At 36.5% G+C, this 14,743-nt stretch overlaps 2 protein-coding genes across 3 annotated transcripts in view; both read left to right on the forward strand.

Moving 5' to 3' along the window:
* The window catches only part of LPCAT2 (lysophosphatidylcholine acyltransferase 2), a 75,663-nt gene that overhangs the window by 45,214 nt on the left and 15,706 nt on the right, over nucleotides 1-14,743 (forward strand). The window contains exon 12 of one of the 2 annotated variants that reach the window (XM_015126187.3): nucleotides 6,967-8,192. The exons of the other annotated variant lie outside the window; for it this stretch is intronic. Within the exon in view, the coding sequence (XP_014981673.3) occupies nucleotides 6,967-7,092 (126 nt within the window). The 3' untranslated portion in view covers nucleotides 7,093-8,192. Of the gene's footprint in view, nucleotides 1-6,966; nucleotides 8,193-14,743 lie in introns of those variants that run through there. 2 annotated transcript variants of the gene reach the window in all.
* Nucleotides 12,163-14,490, forward strand: CAPNS2 (calpain small subunit 2). Its single transcript, XM_001088386.5, has one exon. The coding sequence runs from the start codon at nucleotides 13,560-13,562 to the stop codon at nucleotides 14,304-14,306; it is 747 nt and encodes a 248-aa protein (XP_001088386.2). The 5' UTR covers nucleotides 12,163-13,559; the 3' UTR covers nucleotides 14,307-14,490.

Genomic DNA, 14,743 nt, shown 5'->3' on the forward strand with positions numbered 1-14,743 from the left:
TGTAATAGTCTAAATCAATTGTTGTCATTTTAACAATGTTCACAGCATCTTTATCAGGAGTAGTTTACATTGCAATAAACCACTTTCTTTGCTCATCCATAAGAAGCATCTTATCCATTCAAGTTTTATCAAGAAATTGCAGCAATTCAGTCACATCTTCAGGCTCCATTTTTAATTCTAGCTCTCTTGCTATTTCTACATCTGCAGTTACTTCCTCCACTGAGGTCTTGAACCCCTCAAAGTCATCCATAAGGGTTGCAATTGGCTTCTTCCAAACTCCTGTTAATATTGATATTTTGACTGTTCTTAATGGCTTCTAGAATGCTGAATCTTTCCCAAAAGGTTTTCAATTTACTTTGCCCAAATCCATCAGAAGAATCGCTAGCTATGGCAGTTATAGCCTTATAGCATTTCTTATGGCAGTTATAGCCTTATAGCATTTCTTAATAAGGCTTCAAAGTCGAAATTACTCCTTGATCTATGGGTGGCAGAATGGATATTGTGTTAGCAGGCATGAAAACAACATTAGCCTCCTTCTATATCTCCATCAGAGCTCTTGGGTAACTAGGTGCATTCTCAATGAGCAGTAATATTTTGAAAGGAATCTTTTTTCTGAGCAGTAGGTCTCAACAATGTTCTTAAAATAATCTTTAAATCATCCTATGAACAAATGTGCAGTCATCCAGGCTTTGTTGTTCCATTTATAGAACACAGACAGAGTAGATTTAACATAATTTTTAAGGGCCTTTGGATTTTCAGAATGGCAAATGAGCATTGGCTTCAACTTAAAGCCACCCACTGTATTAGCCCCTAACAAAAGGATCAGCCTGTCTTTTGAAGCCTTGAAGCCAGGCATTGATTTCTCTCTAGCTATGAAAGTCGTAGATGGCATTTTCTTTCATTAAAAGGCCATTTCATCTATGTTGAAAATCTTCATCAATTATGTTAGCTAGATTTTCTGGATAACTTGCTGCAGCTTCTCCATCAGCACTTGCTGCTGTACCTTGTACTTTTATGTTATGGAGACAACTTCTTTTCTTAACCTCATGAACCAACCTCTCCTAGCTTCAATCTTTTCTTCTGTAGCTCCCTCACCTCTCTCAGCCTTCACAGAATTGAAGAGAGTTAGAGCCTTATTCTGGATTAGGCTTTGGCTTAACAAAATGTTGTGGCTTTGACCTTCTATCCAGACTATTCAAACTTTCCTCATAACAGCAATAAGACTGTTTCACCATCTTATCATTTGTGTGTTCACTGGGGTAGCACTTTTAATTTTCAAGAACTTTCCTTTGCATTCACAGCTCGGCTGTTTGATGCAAGAGACCTAGCTTATGGCCTGTCTGGGCTTTTGACATGCCTTTCTCACTAAGCTTAATCATTTCTAGCTTTTGATGTAAAGTAAGAAATGTGCAACCATTTCTTTTACCTGAACACTTAGAGGCCATCGTGGGGTTGTTACTTGGCCTAATTTCAGTATTGTTGTGTCCAAGGAACAGGGAGGACCAAGGAGAGGGAACAAGACTGGGAATGGCCAGTCAGTTCATGGAACAATCAGAACACACACATTTATCAATTAAGTTTGCCATCTTACATGGGCAGAGTTTGTAGTGCTCCAAAATAATTATAAAACAGCATCAAAGATTGCTAATTATATATCACCATAGCAGATATAATAATGACAAAATTTTTTGAAATATTAGGAGAATTATCAACACATGACACAAAGACATGAAGTGAGCAGGTGATGTTGGAAAAATGGCACTGATGGACTTGCTCATGCAGGGTTGTTACACATCTTCAAATTGTTACAAAAAATACATTATCTTTGAAGTTCAGTAAAGCAAAGAACAATAACATGAGATAAACCTGTATATAAAATTCTGAGTGGACTGTTCTTTTCTTTCAACAGTTTAATAATGTCCTACTTTAAGTTGCCTCCATGGTTTTGCAGCCCTACTAGTTGTTCTTCAAGTTTTGACTTTCCTCACCAATCCTCCTCCTATGCTATTTTGTCCAGAGGTAGTTGCTTTTTGTATTTTGTTCAAAGTTTCCAGTTATAGTTGAGAATGATACGCTGGCTAAATTTTCCATCCATCTTGGCATGTAACAAAAGTTCCAGCTTTATATTTACTATTGGGAAAAAAAAGTAGTTTGTAAAGAAAACATTACTCGATGACCAAAATAACCAGGGCTTTTTTCTTTTTTCCCAGAGCACAATACATTCTTCTAATGACTTATTCTGTGACCTCATAGATGAACTATTCTTTAACAAGATGCTGTTAAGCCACCTTCTTTTAGGTGTAGTGCCTGGACCTCTCTTCTGGGCTTGCATGCAGCATACAAATAATCTGTTTTCATGTATTAAATACTAATGTATGACTGCAGCAGTATTACTAAAAAGTGCAATGAAGATTTAGGGGAAGAAATAAGTAAATTATTGTTTGTTTGTTTGTTTGTTTCTTGAGACTGAGTATCACTCTATCTCCCAGGCTGTAGCTCAGTGGCATGATCTCAGCTCACTGCAACCTCTGCCTCCCAGGTCTAAGTGATTCCCCTGCCTCAGCCTCCCAAGTAGCTGGGATTACAGGCATGCACTCCTACACCTGGCTAATTTTTACATTTCTAGTAGAGACAAGACTTCACCATGTTGTCCAGGCTGGTCTTGAACTCCTGACCTCAGGTGATCTGCCCACCTTGGCCTCCCAAAGTGCTGGGATTACAGGCATGAGTTACTGCACTGGCCACAAGTAAATTATTGGATGTAACTGTGCAAGTTGGAAAATTAGAGGTACCTTTTTACTTGTATGATTACTAATATTTCTAAGATTTATATAGAATTTTCCACTATGTTTTTGGAAACCATGTGAGTAATTTTAAATAACATTTCTATATATGTGAAACTAGTAATGGGAAAGAATATGGCAGGGACCTACAAACCAGGACAGGAGGCAGGGAAATAGGGACATGAAACAGGGACAAAGGACGAAGTTTATAGCGTATCTTAGACATTGTGCTCATAAGGAGTTTTAATCAAAATTAAAAATAATATCTGTAGAGCTTTCCCTGTCCTTCAGGTGTCAAACTATTATAGCTAGCAGTTACAGAACTGCTATGACACCAGTTCTGTCTTTTGATGATTGATGATACCTGCCAACACCCTCATTGTTTGTACAGCACTGTTGAGTATAGGAAGATTTGAGTGGGGAAGGGGATATAAACCAAAGATTAAAATAACTGCCAGCTAGCTGATTGACTAACTCAGACTAGAGAGAACAATTGGCCCAGGCAGTTGGAAGACTGGTGAGCCTTTGTAGCTTATTTGGTTACCACAGTTTTGCATGAACTGATTTGGTAGGCTGACATATTATTTTATAATCGTGGGGTTTTTTTTGGTTGTTTGTTTGTTTTACTTCTTTGTATGATATGTCTGAGGTTTAGATATAAACCATAACTGTTCTTCAAAACACTTTTCTTTTGATCTCCAACATACTGGAAGGTAGAGAAAATAGTCTGGAGAATTAATGATTAATGCATTTTCACCTTTCTTTCCTTCCTTTTTCCTCTCTCTCTCTCTCTCTTCCTCTCTCTCTCTTTCTGTTCTGAACACACCTGAATGTCTGTGCCTGTGAAGATTTACTTTGTTTTGAGAAGTTGAATTGTGCAATTGATGCCACACCTTATACACATACCCACTTTCCATGCTAGGCTTGTTTTCTCAGTCTCTGTAAGTGATTTAGTAGAGGGACGTTTGATGGGAAAGGCAAGAAATTTCAGCAGCTCCATAGCTTGTTTCTCTCAGGGTAGTTTATCTTGCTAAACTAAGTGCACAATGGGAGGAAAGGGAGGAAGGATGGGAAAGAGAAAAGGTAAGGTGTCCCTGTTGCTCTTTCAGCAGGTAGAAATTCCTGCAGTGGAAAATGCTCCCATATGCCCTTCCCATATTCCCTTCCCACTTTATCCTCCTTTCTCCCTTTCTTCTTTTTTTTTCTCATCTTTTCTCAAGTCTAATGCTGTTGTGGTTGGCATTTAGGGGATGGAGGGAAAACCTCAATATCTCTCCACCACTCCCTTACTTTTTCTTCCCACCTGCATTCTTGGTTAGTCTGCAAAAACTTCATAATATTTTTTGTCTCAATTTATCCTACAAAAATATGCTATTAGCTCCTTCTAACATGTCTTTAGATTCTCAGATATTTGATGGCAGACAATTTGAAGGTCCAACAGAAATGTGGTATTCATGATCTAAAGCATGGCATAGTTCACTAGTTTGGGATAATTTCCTTTGGAAGGTCTCATATCTTGGAAAAACAAAAAAGACCCTTTTCAACTTTAGGTTTAAGTTAGCTTCTTTATTTTCGTGAATGTGTTCTTAACTCTGGTTCAGAGGTTCATTGGGGATTAGTTAAATGTCCAGATGAGTGAGAGCTAAGGGCTTAAACAATGGTTTAAAACAGTGGCTTCTCAACATTTTGTATGTTTATAATTCAGATTAAGAGTAGATGTTATGCCAGCACACTTGAAGGGATTCAAAGACACTTAAGATTAGGAAAGTTTTACAGTGGCTAAATCAGAATTAATTATAATACAATCATTTTTACAGTTATAACAATGTCTTGCAATGTCCATAACAACATCATTCTTCATTTCATCCTCCTTCAGCATGGTGTTATTCAGCAGTTGTGTGCTGCCCTGGCAGCAGTATCTTCTGTACCTATAAAACAGTTCTCACATATTTGTGTAAGCACATAATTTTTTTTGCAAGCTTGCCAATATACCATATTATCTGCCTCTTACCTCCTACCACAAGCAAGTCATGTCTCTTCCACACTACATCTCAAGATGCATTCATCTTAATTTTCTATCTAACACTGTCACCATACTCACTAGCAGCAAAGCTGTATTTCAGTCAGGAAACTTTTTCTGCAAAGGACCAGATAGAAAATATTTTTGACTTTGCAGACCATATGGTGTCTGTTACAACTATTCATTTCCACTATTATAGTGCAGAAATGGCCATAAAAATACATAGATGAATGGCATGACTGTGTCCCAATAAAACTTTATTTACAAAACAGGCACCAGATTGGATTTGCCCCTCCAGCTGTAGTTCGCTGGTCCCTACTGTATTTCCTAAGCTGATGAAAACAAAGCATGCTTGTAGGTTTAAGAACTGGATTGAAGGATTACTATAAGTCACTATAAGTCTGACTTATAGTGACTGTTATTAATTCGTGGGTATTCTACATCTGATTTAAAGGGATCACTAAGACTCTTTATTATTGACTAATCTGTCTAGCTCTTGTAACTATCCTCCCATAGTTGTAAGTAGTGGTGTATCATTCATCTTCACAGATGAGAGGAAAAGAGTGAGGAAATTGATTTCTAATTCTCAGCTGTAGCCTGGCATGAGCTCACTTTCTCTTTTTACCAACACCATTATATGCATCATAGATTATTCCTTAGGAAAATTTAGATAGATAGTTATGATTTCCATTCTGTAAAAAATTTAACAACGGTCATGATTTTTCCCATTTCTGCCTCCTAACAAGTACTTAGTTCTTCTGGCATTACTATGTACTTTGTTTAAATATTAGACAGGAAAAGTTTGTGTATACTTTAGCACTTTGGCAATCCAGCCTTCTTGGCTATTGTAAACTTCTGTAGATGTTTTATTACTGTTTCACATTATGTGGAATGAATGTGTTTCTTTATTCCAAGTTTTTCCTGTCTGCCCTGTTCTTGTTCTTGGTATTAGTTCATGTGTTAAATCTTGAGTGCCAATAATAACAAACATTCTTGCCTGCTCCTTCCTGTTAGAGAAGGTAGGGTGCTGTAGTGTGCAGGTTTTCTGCTCATGCTGAGAGTTAGGACAGGGCACTTAGGTGGCTTAAATGACTGGAAATAAACAGTGAAGTCTTCTATCTTTTAAGTTTCCAGTTAAGGTTTTATATGTAATATAGTATTTCATAATTCACATGAAAAGAACCATTTTGATTCCAATCCCAGTTAATCAGGATTTGCTATATGAATTCTACTCCACAACTTATATGATATAGTTTACAAAAAAAAAAAAAGGGCTATAACTTTCTGGGTGGGACACATAAACTTTTCTATTCAGTTACATGCCTTGAAAGTTTGGTTCTATATGTCTGAGTATTTCCCTATTCAATTCTCAGGTTCACTTAGTTCCTCCATTTAGTCCGTCATAGTATTTCCTATGTCCGAGTGTAGTTAACTAAAATGTCCATTTAGACATGAGAATTATATGCTTTACTTTTGGCTTCTCAGTGCAAGTATACTTGGGAGATGCATAGAGGAAACAGAAAGGAGACTGTAAAATTAAAATGTAAGTTTTTAAACTAGAGCAAGGTAGTAATTACTGGCCTCCTCCAAGAGCACAAGGAAGTAAAGAACAAGGTTTTGTAAAGAGAAAATTGTGTCATATCAATTCAATTTCCCTCTATGACAGAGTGACAGTCCAAGATGATAAGGAAAATGAAATCGATTTCATCTATATGGACTCTAGAAAGGCTTTTGATTTCATCCAACATGACATTCTTATCAACAAATTAGGAAGGTCTGGTCCAGATCATGTTGCAGTTAGATGAAAGCCTCACTTGACAGAAAGGCTTCATCTAAAGTGGGAGTTGTGATTCCTTCTGTTATTCTAGATGAGGTTCAGTTCCCCTTGGAATTCTGTTTGGAAAGCAACATACTTAATAGGTTTCAGTCACCAGACAATATGTCAAAGTGGGAATAAGGGTAAGTGAGCATGTCTTTAAAAGTTGTGGAACCAGACCGAGATAAAGAAAGATTAAATTAAATTAATATATAGCATAAAAATGTCTAGGCGCCAGAAGGAAACTAAATACAAGAATGATGTTGCTGTCACAAATCTAGATTCACAGAATTGTAGAGCTAAACAGACCTTTGGATATCAAATTGCCTATCTTCTTTATTTTGCAGAAGATTGCCAGCTCAAGAGAGGAAGTTACATGCCCAAGGCCACACAGCTGGTTAATTGCAGGACTGGGACTAGAATTCCTAGTTTGGTATTCTTTTTTACTACAAACTGTCACTATTGACTTTTAAAAAAATAATTCTCTTGAGGCATATTTTACATATCATAACTCACCCAAGTATACAATTCAATAATTTTTTTTGTGAATTTACCAAGTTGTGCAGTCATCAACTTTCAAGCAGTTTTAGAACATTCCCATCACCCCAGTATGATTTTTTATGTCATTAACTGTTAGTTCCTGTCACCTAGTTATCCCCTAGCCCTAGGCAACCACCAATCAACTTTCTATCTCTATAGATTTGCCTTTTCTGGATATTTTATATAAATGGAATCCTATAATGTATGTCTTTTGTGTCTGGCATCTTTCACTTAGCATAATGTTTTAAGGTTTATCTATCTTGTAGCATATATCAGTCATGATTTTATTGCTGAATTGTATTCTTTTATGTGGATATATCATATTTTGCTTATCTGTTCACCAGTTGGTGAACATTTAGGTTGCTTCCACTTTTGGACTATTTTGAATAATGTTTTAAATAACATTGTGTCTCAGTGTGTACTTTTTAAGTCTAATAACTTGGTTCCCCAAATTGGGACTAAATTATCCATCAGATGTGGCTTCTTCCCCTCCTACACTTTTTTTTTTTTTTTTTTTTTTTTTTTTTGCAGATATGGATGGTAGAGTTCCCACAGACAGAAATTAAGGTTGCTATTAATGTTCTAATAAATAGCCATAGGGGATTAAATCATCCAGAGGAGAAAAAGCTTGTTAATCTAATAATAGTCTTTTATTCTATGATGGCTTATGAGAAATTGTTAGCCAAATGCCCTCCATCTTCACAGAAAATAAATGAGAAGAATTGAATTTAAACCACAGCAAAAAAACACTTCAGACGGGCACAAGGAGGCACATTTTATGTGACAGTCGATATTATCAAGTTAATTTGCAATATTATAAAAACAAAGTTCATGTAATTTTCTCTGAGAGAAGCTTGTATGAATGTGTTTAAATCTGTCTAAAGCCAGATGGCCCCTTGTGATTCCCTAAAAGGAAGACAGTTCTTTTGTGATACTTTTGCTGAGTAGTTAAAGAAGACATTTGGCTTTTGGTGTTCACAGAGGCCATTTCATTGTGCCTATGAGAAATAAAATCAGTTGTTGGAAAGTTTTATACAAACCACTCAGTGTGGCAGAAGACAGGACATTGCTCTCATGTCCTGGACAGAGCGATGTCCCCTCGCTACTATTCTCTCCCTAATAATAGCTAGAATAATCATTATTCAATTCTAGAATTACATAATTTCCAAAGTAATTTCACATCTAATCTCCTTTTGACTTTACATTTGAGCTGTCAGTAGTTTCTACAATTATTTGTGAGAGAGACTCTGCCACATAGCAGTCAAAGCCCTTTCCAATTTGATTCCATCTTATTGATCTCTCTTTATCTCTCATCACTCCTAGCAATAGAGTCTCATTACATTGTACTGTTCACCATCTCTTGAATACCTCATATCCTTTAGCTCCTCTGTATTTTTGCTAGACTGTCCTTTTATATATCCCTTATCTATTTGGAGAACTCTGACTCAGTCTCTAGTCAGGTCTACACATGATCTCTTCTATAGGTAAATGTTCTCCTTTCCTTTGCCTCAGTGGAATTCACTGATTCCTTTTTGCATGCCCATACTGGTTTGGTATCATAGGACAGTGCACTAGCTACATGACCTTGGATAACTAGCTTAACTTTTCTTGAATTTTTCTTACCTTATCTGAAATACATTTGTATCTTTCAGAGGAATTCAATCAAACCTAGGCTCTAAAACATATTACATACAAATACAATAGATTAGTATTAATAGTAGAAATGTGAACATAGACTTCATATTATAATTGTAACAGTTTCCTATAGTTCTACTTGATTCTTGAGCACAGCCATCCTGCTTTATTCACCTCTGTAACCTAAGTACTGAGCCCAAGTCCTGATACATAATAAATCAGATTGAATCATTTAAAGTAAGCAAGGGAGATATTATTATTATCATTTTGTAGATTTGAAATTGAGACCCCAAATGCTAAGTAATATAATGACTTAATCATTAAGTCCTAGCTACTTTTCCCCAAGTTCACCAATAGAACTTCCAACAACCTCTGGAGGATTTGTACTCTGACTATAACTAGTATTAAAGGTAGGATTTCTCAAAGTATTATCTGGGCTACCTGTTGCAGACTGACTTCTGAAGATGCTTATTAAAAATATAAAATCAAATCTCAAAAATACAATGTTGGGGGGGGAGGGGTGGAAAGCCAGACACATAAAACCTGAAATGAAAGAGAAGACATTGCTACCAATTTTACAGAAATAAAAAGGATGGTGAGTAAGTACTATGAACAACTGTATGCAACAGATTGCATAAGCTAGATGAAATTGTCAAATTCCTACACAAACTACCAAGACTGAATCATGAAGAAGTAAAATATATGAATAGACCTATAATTAGCAAAGATATTGAATCAGTAACCAAAAACCTCCCAACAAAGAAAAGCCCAGGACCAGTTGGCTTCACTGGAAAATTCCACCAAACATTGAAAGAAGAACTAACACCAGTTCTTTTCAAACTCTTCCAAATAATTAAAGAAGAGGGAATACTTTCTGATTCATTCCATGAGGCCAAAGTCAGATAAAAACACTAGGAGAGAAGAAAATCACAGAACAATATGCTGTATGAACATGGTTGCAAAAGTCAACAAAATACTGTCTAACAGAATTCAATAGCACATTAAACAGAATTCAACAGCCAAAGTCAGATAAAAACACTAGGAGACAAGAAAACCACAGAACAATATGCCATATGAACATGGATGCAAAAGTCAACAAAATACTAGCAAACAGAATTCAACAGCACATTAAAAGTATTATATACCATGATAAAGTGGGATTTATTCCTGGAATGCAAGATAGTTCAGTATATGAAAATCAATTAATGTAACACAGCATATTCTCAGAATGAAGGGGAAAAATCATATGATCATCTCAACGGATGCAGAAAATGCATTTGACAATATTCAGTACTCTTCCCTGATAAAATCACACAACAAACTAGAAGGAAAATGCCCCAACATAATAAACACCATATATGAAAAGTTGATAGCTAACATTATGTGCAGTGATGAAAGACTGAAAGCTTTTCCTCTAAGATCAGGAATAAGACTAGGATGCCACTCTCATGCTTCTACCAACATGGTATTGGAAATCATCACCAGAACAGTTAGGCAAGAAAAAGAAGTAAGAGGCATATGAATTAGAAAGGAAGAAGTAAAATTATCTCTGTTAACAAATGATATAATCTTATTTGTAGAAAACCCTAAAGATCCCCCCTCACACATACAAAAAACAGAACTAATTAAGGGACTTAGCAACGTTACAGGATATGAAGTCAACACACAAAAATCAGTTGCATTTTATACACCAACAATGAGCAATTCTGAAAAGGAAACTAAGAAAACAATTCCATTACAATGGCATAGAAAAAAATTAAAATACTTCGAATAGACTTCAAGAAGGAAGCTAAAGACTTGTGCACTGAAAACTACAAAGCACTGCTAAAAGAAATTGAAGAAGAGACAAATAAATGGAAAGATATTCCATATTTATGGATTAGAAGACAATATTAAGAGTCAGTACTTCCCACAGTGATCTACAGATTTAAAGCAATCCTTTTCGAAGTCCCAATGTTTCTTTACAGAAATAGAAGAATCAATCCTAAAATTCACAGGGAATTTCAAGGGACCCTGAATAGCCAAAACAATCTTGAAAAAGAATAACGAAGTTGAAAGCCTGACATTTCTTCATTTCAAACCTTACTTCAAACCTACAGTAATCAAAACAGTGTAGTACTGGTTTCAAGAAAGACATAAAAGCCAATGGAATAGAATAGAGAACCCAGAAATAAACCCTTGTGTATATGGTCATATGATTTTCAGCAAGAATGCCAAAACCATTCAGTGGGGAAAGGACAGTCTTTTCAACAAATTGTGCTGGGAAAATTATATATCCACATGCAAAAGAATGAACTTACCTTACACATATACAAAAGTTAACTCAAAATGGATCAAAGATCTAAGCATAAGAGTTGAAACTATAAAACTCTTCAGTGAAAACAGAGGAAAAACTTCAAGACACTGGATTTCTCAATGATTTCTTGAATATTACACCAAAAGCACAGGCAGCCAAAGAAAAATAGATAAATATGACTGCATACAGGCCGGGCGCGGTGGCTCAAGCCTGTAATCCCAGCACTTTGGGAGGCCGAGGCGGGTGGATCACGAGGTCAGGAGATCGAGACTATCCTGGCTAACATGGTGAAATCCCGTCTCTACTAAAAATACAAAAAACTAGCCGGGCGTGGTGGCGGGCGCCTGTAGTCTCAGCTACTTGGGAGGCTGAGGCGGGAGAATGGCGTGAACCCGGGAGGCGGAGCTTGCAGTGAGCCGAGATCACGCCACTGCACTCCAGCCTGGGAGACACAGCAAGACTCCGTCTCAAAAAAAAAAAAAAAAAAAAAATATGACCGCATACAAATTTTATACTTTTATGCTTCAAAGGACACTAACAACAGAGTGGAAAGGTAACCTGCAGAATGAAAGAATGAAAGAAAATATTTACAAATTGTATATCTGATAAGGGATTAATATCTAGAATATTTAAAGAACTCCTGCAACTCAACAACAAGAAACCCAACAAATAACCAGATTTTAAAATGGCCAAAAGATTTAAATAGACACTTTTCCAAAGATCTTCTTTGGCCAGTAAGTATTAATACATTAAAAGATGTTCAACATCATTAATCATTAAGGTAATGCAAATCAAAACTACAATGATATACCACTTTACACCCATTAGGATGGCCATTATTAGAAAACAAAACAAAAGAGAAAATAACAAGTGTTGGCAAGGATATGGAGTAATTGGAACTCTTGTGTATTGCTGGTGGGGATGTAAGTGGTATCGTTAATATGGAAAAGCATATGGTAGTTCCTTAAAAAGATAAAAATAGAAGCATCATATGATTCAGCAATTCCACTTCTTGGTATGTACCCAAAAGAATTGAAAGCAAAGACTCAAACAAATATTTGTATACCCATGTTCATAGCAGCATTATTCCCAATAGCCAAAAGGGCAACCCAAGTATTCACCAATGGGATAATGGAAAAACAAAATGAGTATTTTAATGCAATACAATATTATTCATCATTAGAAAGGAAGGGAATTCTGACACATGCTACAACATGGATGAATCTTGAAGAAATTATGCTGATTGAAATAAGCAAGTCACAAAAGAACAAATACTGTACGATTCCACTTATATAAGGCATGCAGAGTAGTCAAATCATAGAGATAGAAAGTAGAGTGATGGTTACCAGGGGTGGGAGAAGGGGAGAATGGGAGTTATTCTTTAACGAGTACAGTTTCAGTTTTGCCAGATGACAAAAGTTCTGAAGCTAGTTGGTGGTGATGGTTTCACAATGCAAATACACTTAATGCCACTGAACTCTATACGTAAAAATGGTTAAAATAGTATATTTTATGGTATACATATTTTATCACAATTTTAAAATATTTAAAATTTTTATAATGAAAAAGTAATAGATGAAAGAGTCTGTACTTTCTGATTTAATTTATTTAAGGTGCAGAAATAAATCTATAGTATTAGATATCAGGACAATGGTTATCCTTGGAAGAAGGAAGTAACTGGAGAGAAGTATGAAGAGGTCCCTGGGGTGCTGGTGATGTTCTATTTCTTGATGTGGATGCTATAACATGTATGTGTTCAGTCTGTGAAATTCTTTGAGCTATCCATTTGTGATTTATATGATACATTTTTTACATGAATATTACACTTCAAAAAAGATTTTAGCAATGTCGATCACAGACCCCACAGCAGACCTATGGAATCAGAATATCTGGGAGTGGGAACTCAGGACCTTGCATTTTAAAAATCTCTGTCCTAAGTTTTTCTTAGGACTACTTGATTTTGAGAATCTTTGCTAAAGGAAGAGGATTAGATAAATATTCTTCCAATGCCCAAGATTTCTTCAATTCTATCCTAACAATAAATATTTCTTAGAAAAGAAATTTTTGATTTCCTTGCATCATTTACCTTCTTCCTGTTAGGAAAATGCACATCATGTTTTAGGTGCTGAGACACAGGACTAAGAAATCAATGACATAAAAATGCAGAGTTTAATATTTTTTCTTTAAAACTATTATCCTAAGGTGTCATACATACTATAATTTATGAATATCTGGAAGAGTGAAAACAATTTTATTGAGGCCTTGTAAAATATGGCAGGTTCTAGGACCTCATGGAACTCAGGTATCTTCAGGAGGATGTGAAACATCACATCATGGGGCGTGGTGCAGTGTGAGCAGGTAAAGAAAAGCCAGTTCTTCCACATGTAAACACTTGAACTCCATTTCATCTTTTCTCATACCATCCCTAAGATTGCAGCAGCTTTCACATTTGCTTGTTAAACTGAAAGCATGTTTCTTGCAAAGGCTCTATTGGAAGGAGCAGATCGAGGTCTTGGAGAAGCTCTTGGAGGCCTCTTTGGAGGAGGTGGTCAGAGAAGAGAAGGAGGAGGAAGAAATATTGGAGGGATAGTTGGAGGAATTGTGAATTTTATCAGTGAGGCTGCAGCGGCTCAGTATACTCCAGAACCGCCTCCTATTCAACAGCATTTCACCAATGTGGAGGCCTCAGAAAGTGAGGAAGTTAGGCGATTTCGGCAACAATTTACACAGCTGGCTGGACCAGATATGGAGGTGGGTGCCACTGACCTGATGAATATTCTCAACAAAGTCCTTTCTAAGCACAAGGATCTGAAGACCGACGGTTTTAGTCTTGACACCTGCCGGAGCATTGTATCTGTCATGGACAGTGACACGACTGGGAAGCTGGGCTTTGAAGAATTTAAGTATCTATGGAACAACATCAAGAAATGGCAGTGTGTTTATAAGCAGTATGACAGGGACCATTCTGGGTCTCTGGGAAGTTCTCAGCTGCGGGGAGCTCTGCAGGCTGCAGGCTTCCAGCTAAATGAACAACTTTACCAAATGATTGTCCGCCGGTATGCTAATGAAGATGGAGATATGGATTTTAACAATTTCATCAGCTGTTTGGTCCGCCTGGATGCCATGTTTCGTGCCTTCAAGTCTCTGGATAGAGATAGAGATGGCCTGATTCAAGTGTCTATCAAAGAGTGGCTGCAGTTGACCATGTATTCCTGAAGTGAGCACTGAGAAGTCAAGAGGAGGACAGGAGGACAGGACTGAAAACCTTGCCATGCTGTACGCAGTTGCTGATACCCTGTGCAACAGCTGTCATTTCCTGGCGAGCTCTTTCACAACCCTACGTATTTCTGATTGTGTGCTGCCTTTTACTGCTGAATTAAAACAGATATTTCATGAAAAATGTTCTGAGTGGTTTGTATATCAGGTTTTTGAGATTTGGATTTATATGGACTTACATATATATGATGGGGAAGTTGTGGGGTAGAATTCTAACGGAGTAGATTTTAAAAGGTGTTGCTTATTTGGTGAATAAATTCCAAGGAGTAGGAACTTTATTATTGTTGTTATTGTTGTTAAGAATGAATTTTTTAAATCCTGGAATAAATCAAGAAAACCCTCAGGAGATACATTTTCCATTTTAAGAAGTTGGGGAG

Source organism: Macaca mulatta, chromosome 20, assembly GCF_049350105.2.
Source record: "Macaca mulatta isolate MMU2019108-1 chromosome 20, T2T-MMU8v2.0, whole genome shotgun sequence".
NCBI classification, from domain to species: Eukaryota; Metazoa; Chordata; class Mammalia; order Primates; family Cercopithecidae; genus Macaca; species Macaca mulatta.

Bases quoted from the DNA above. Each gene is read 5' to 3' on its own strand.
- CAPNS2 (XM_001088386.5), top strand. From the start codon at position 13,560: ATGTTTCTTGCAAAGGCTCTATTGGAAGGAGCAGATCGAGGTCTTGGA.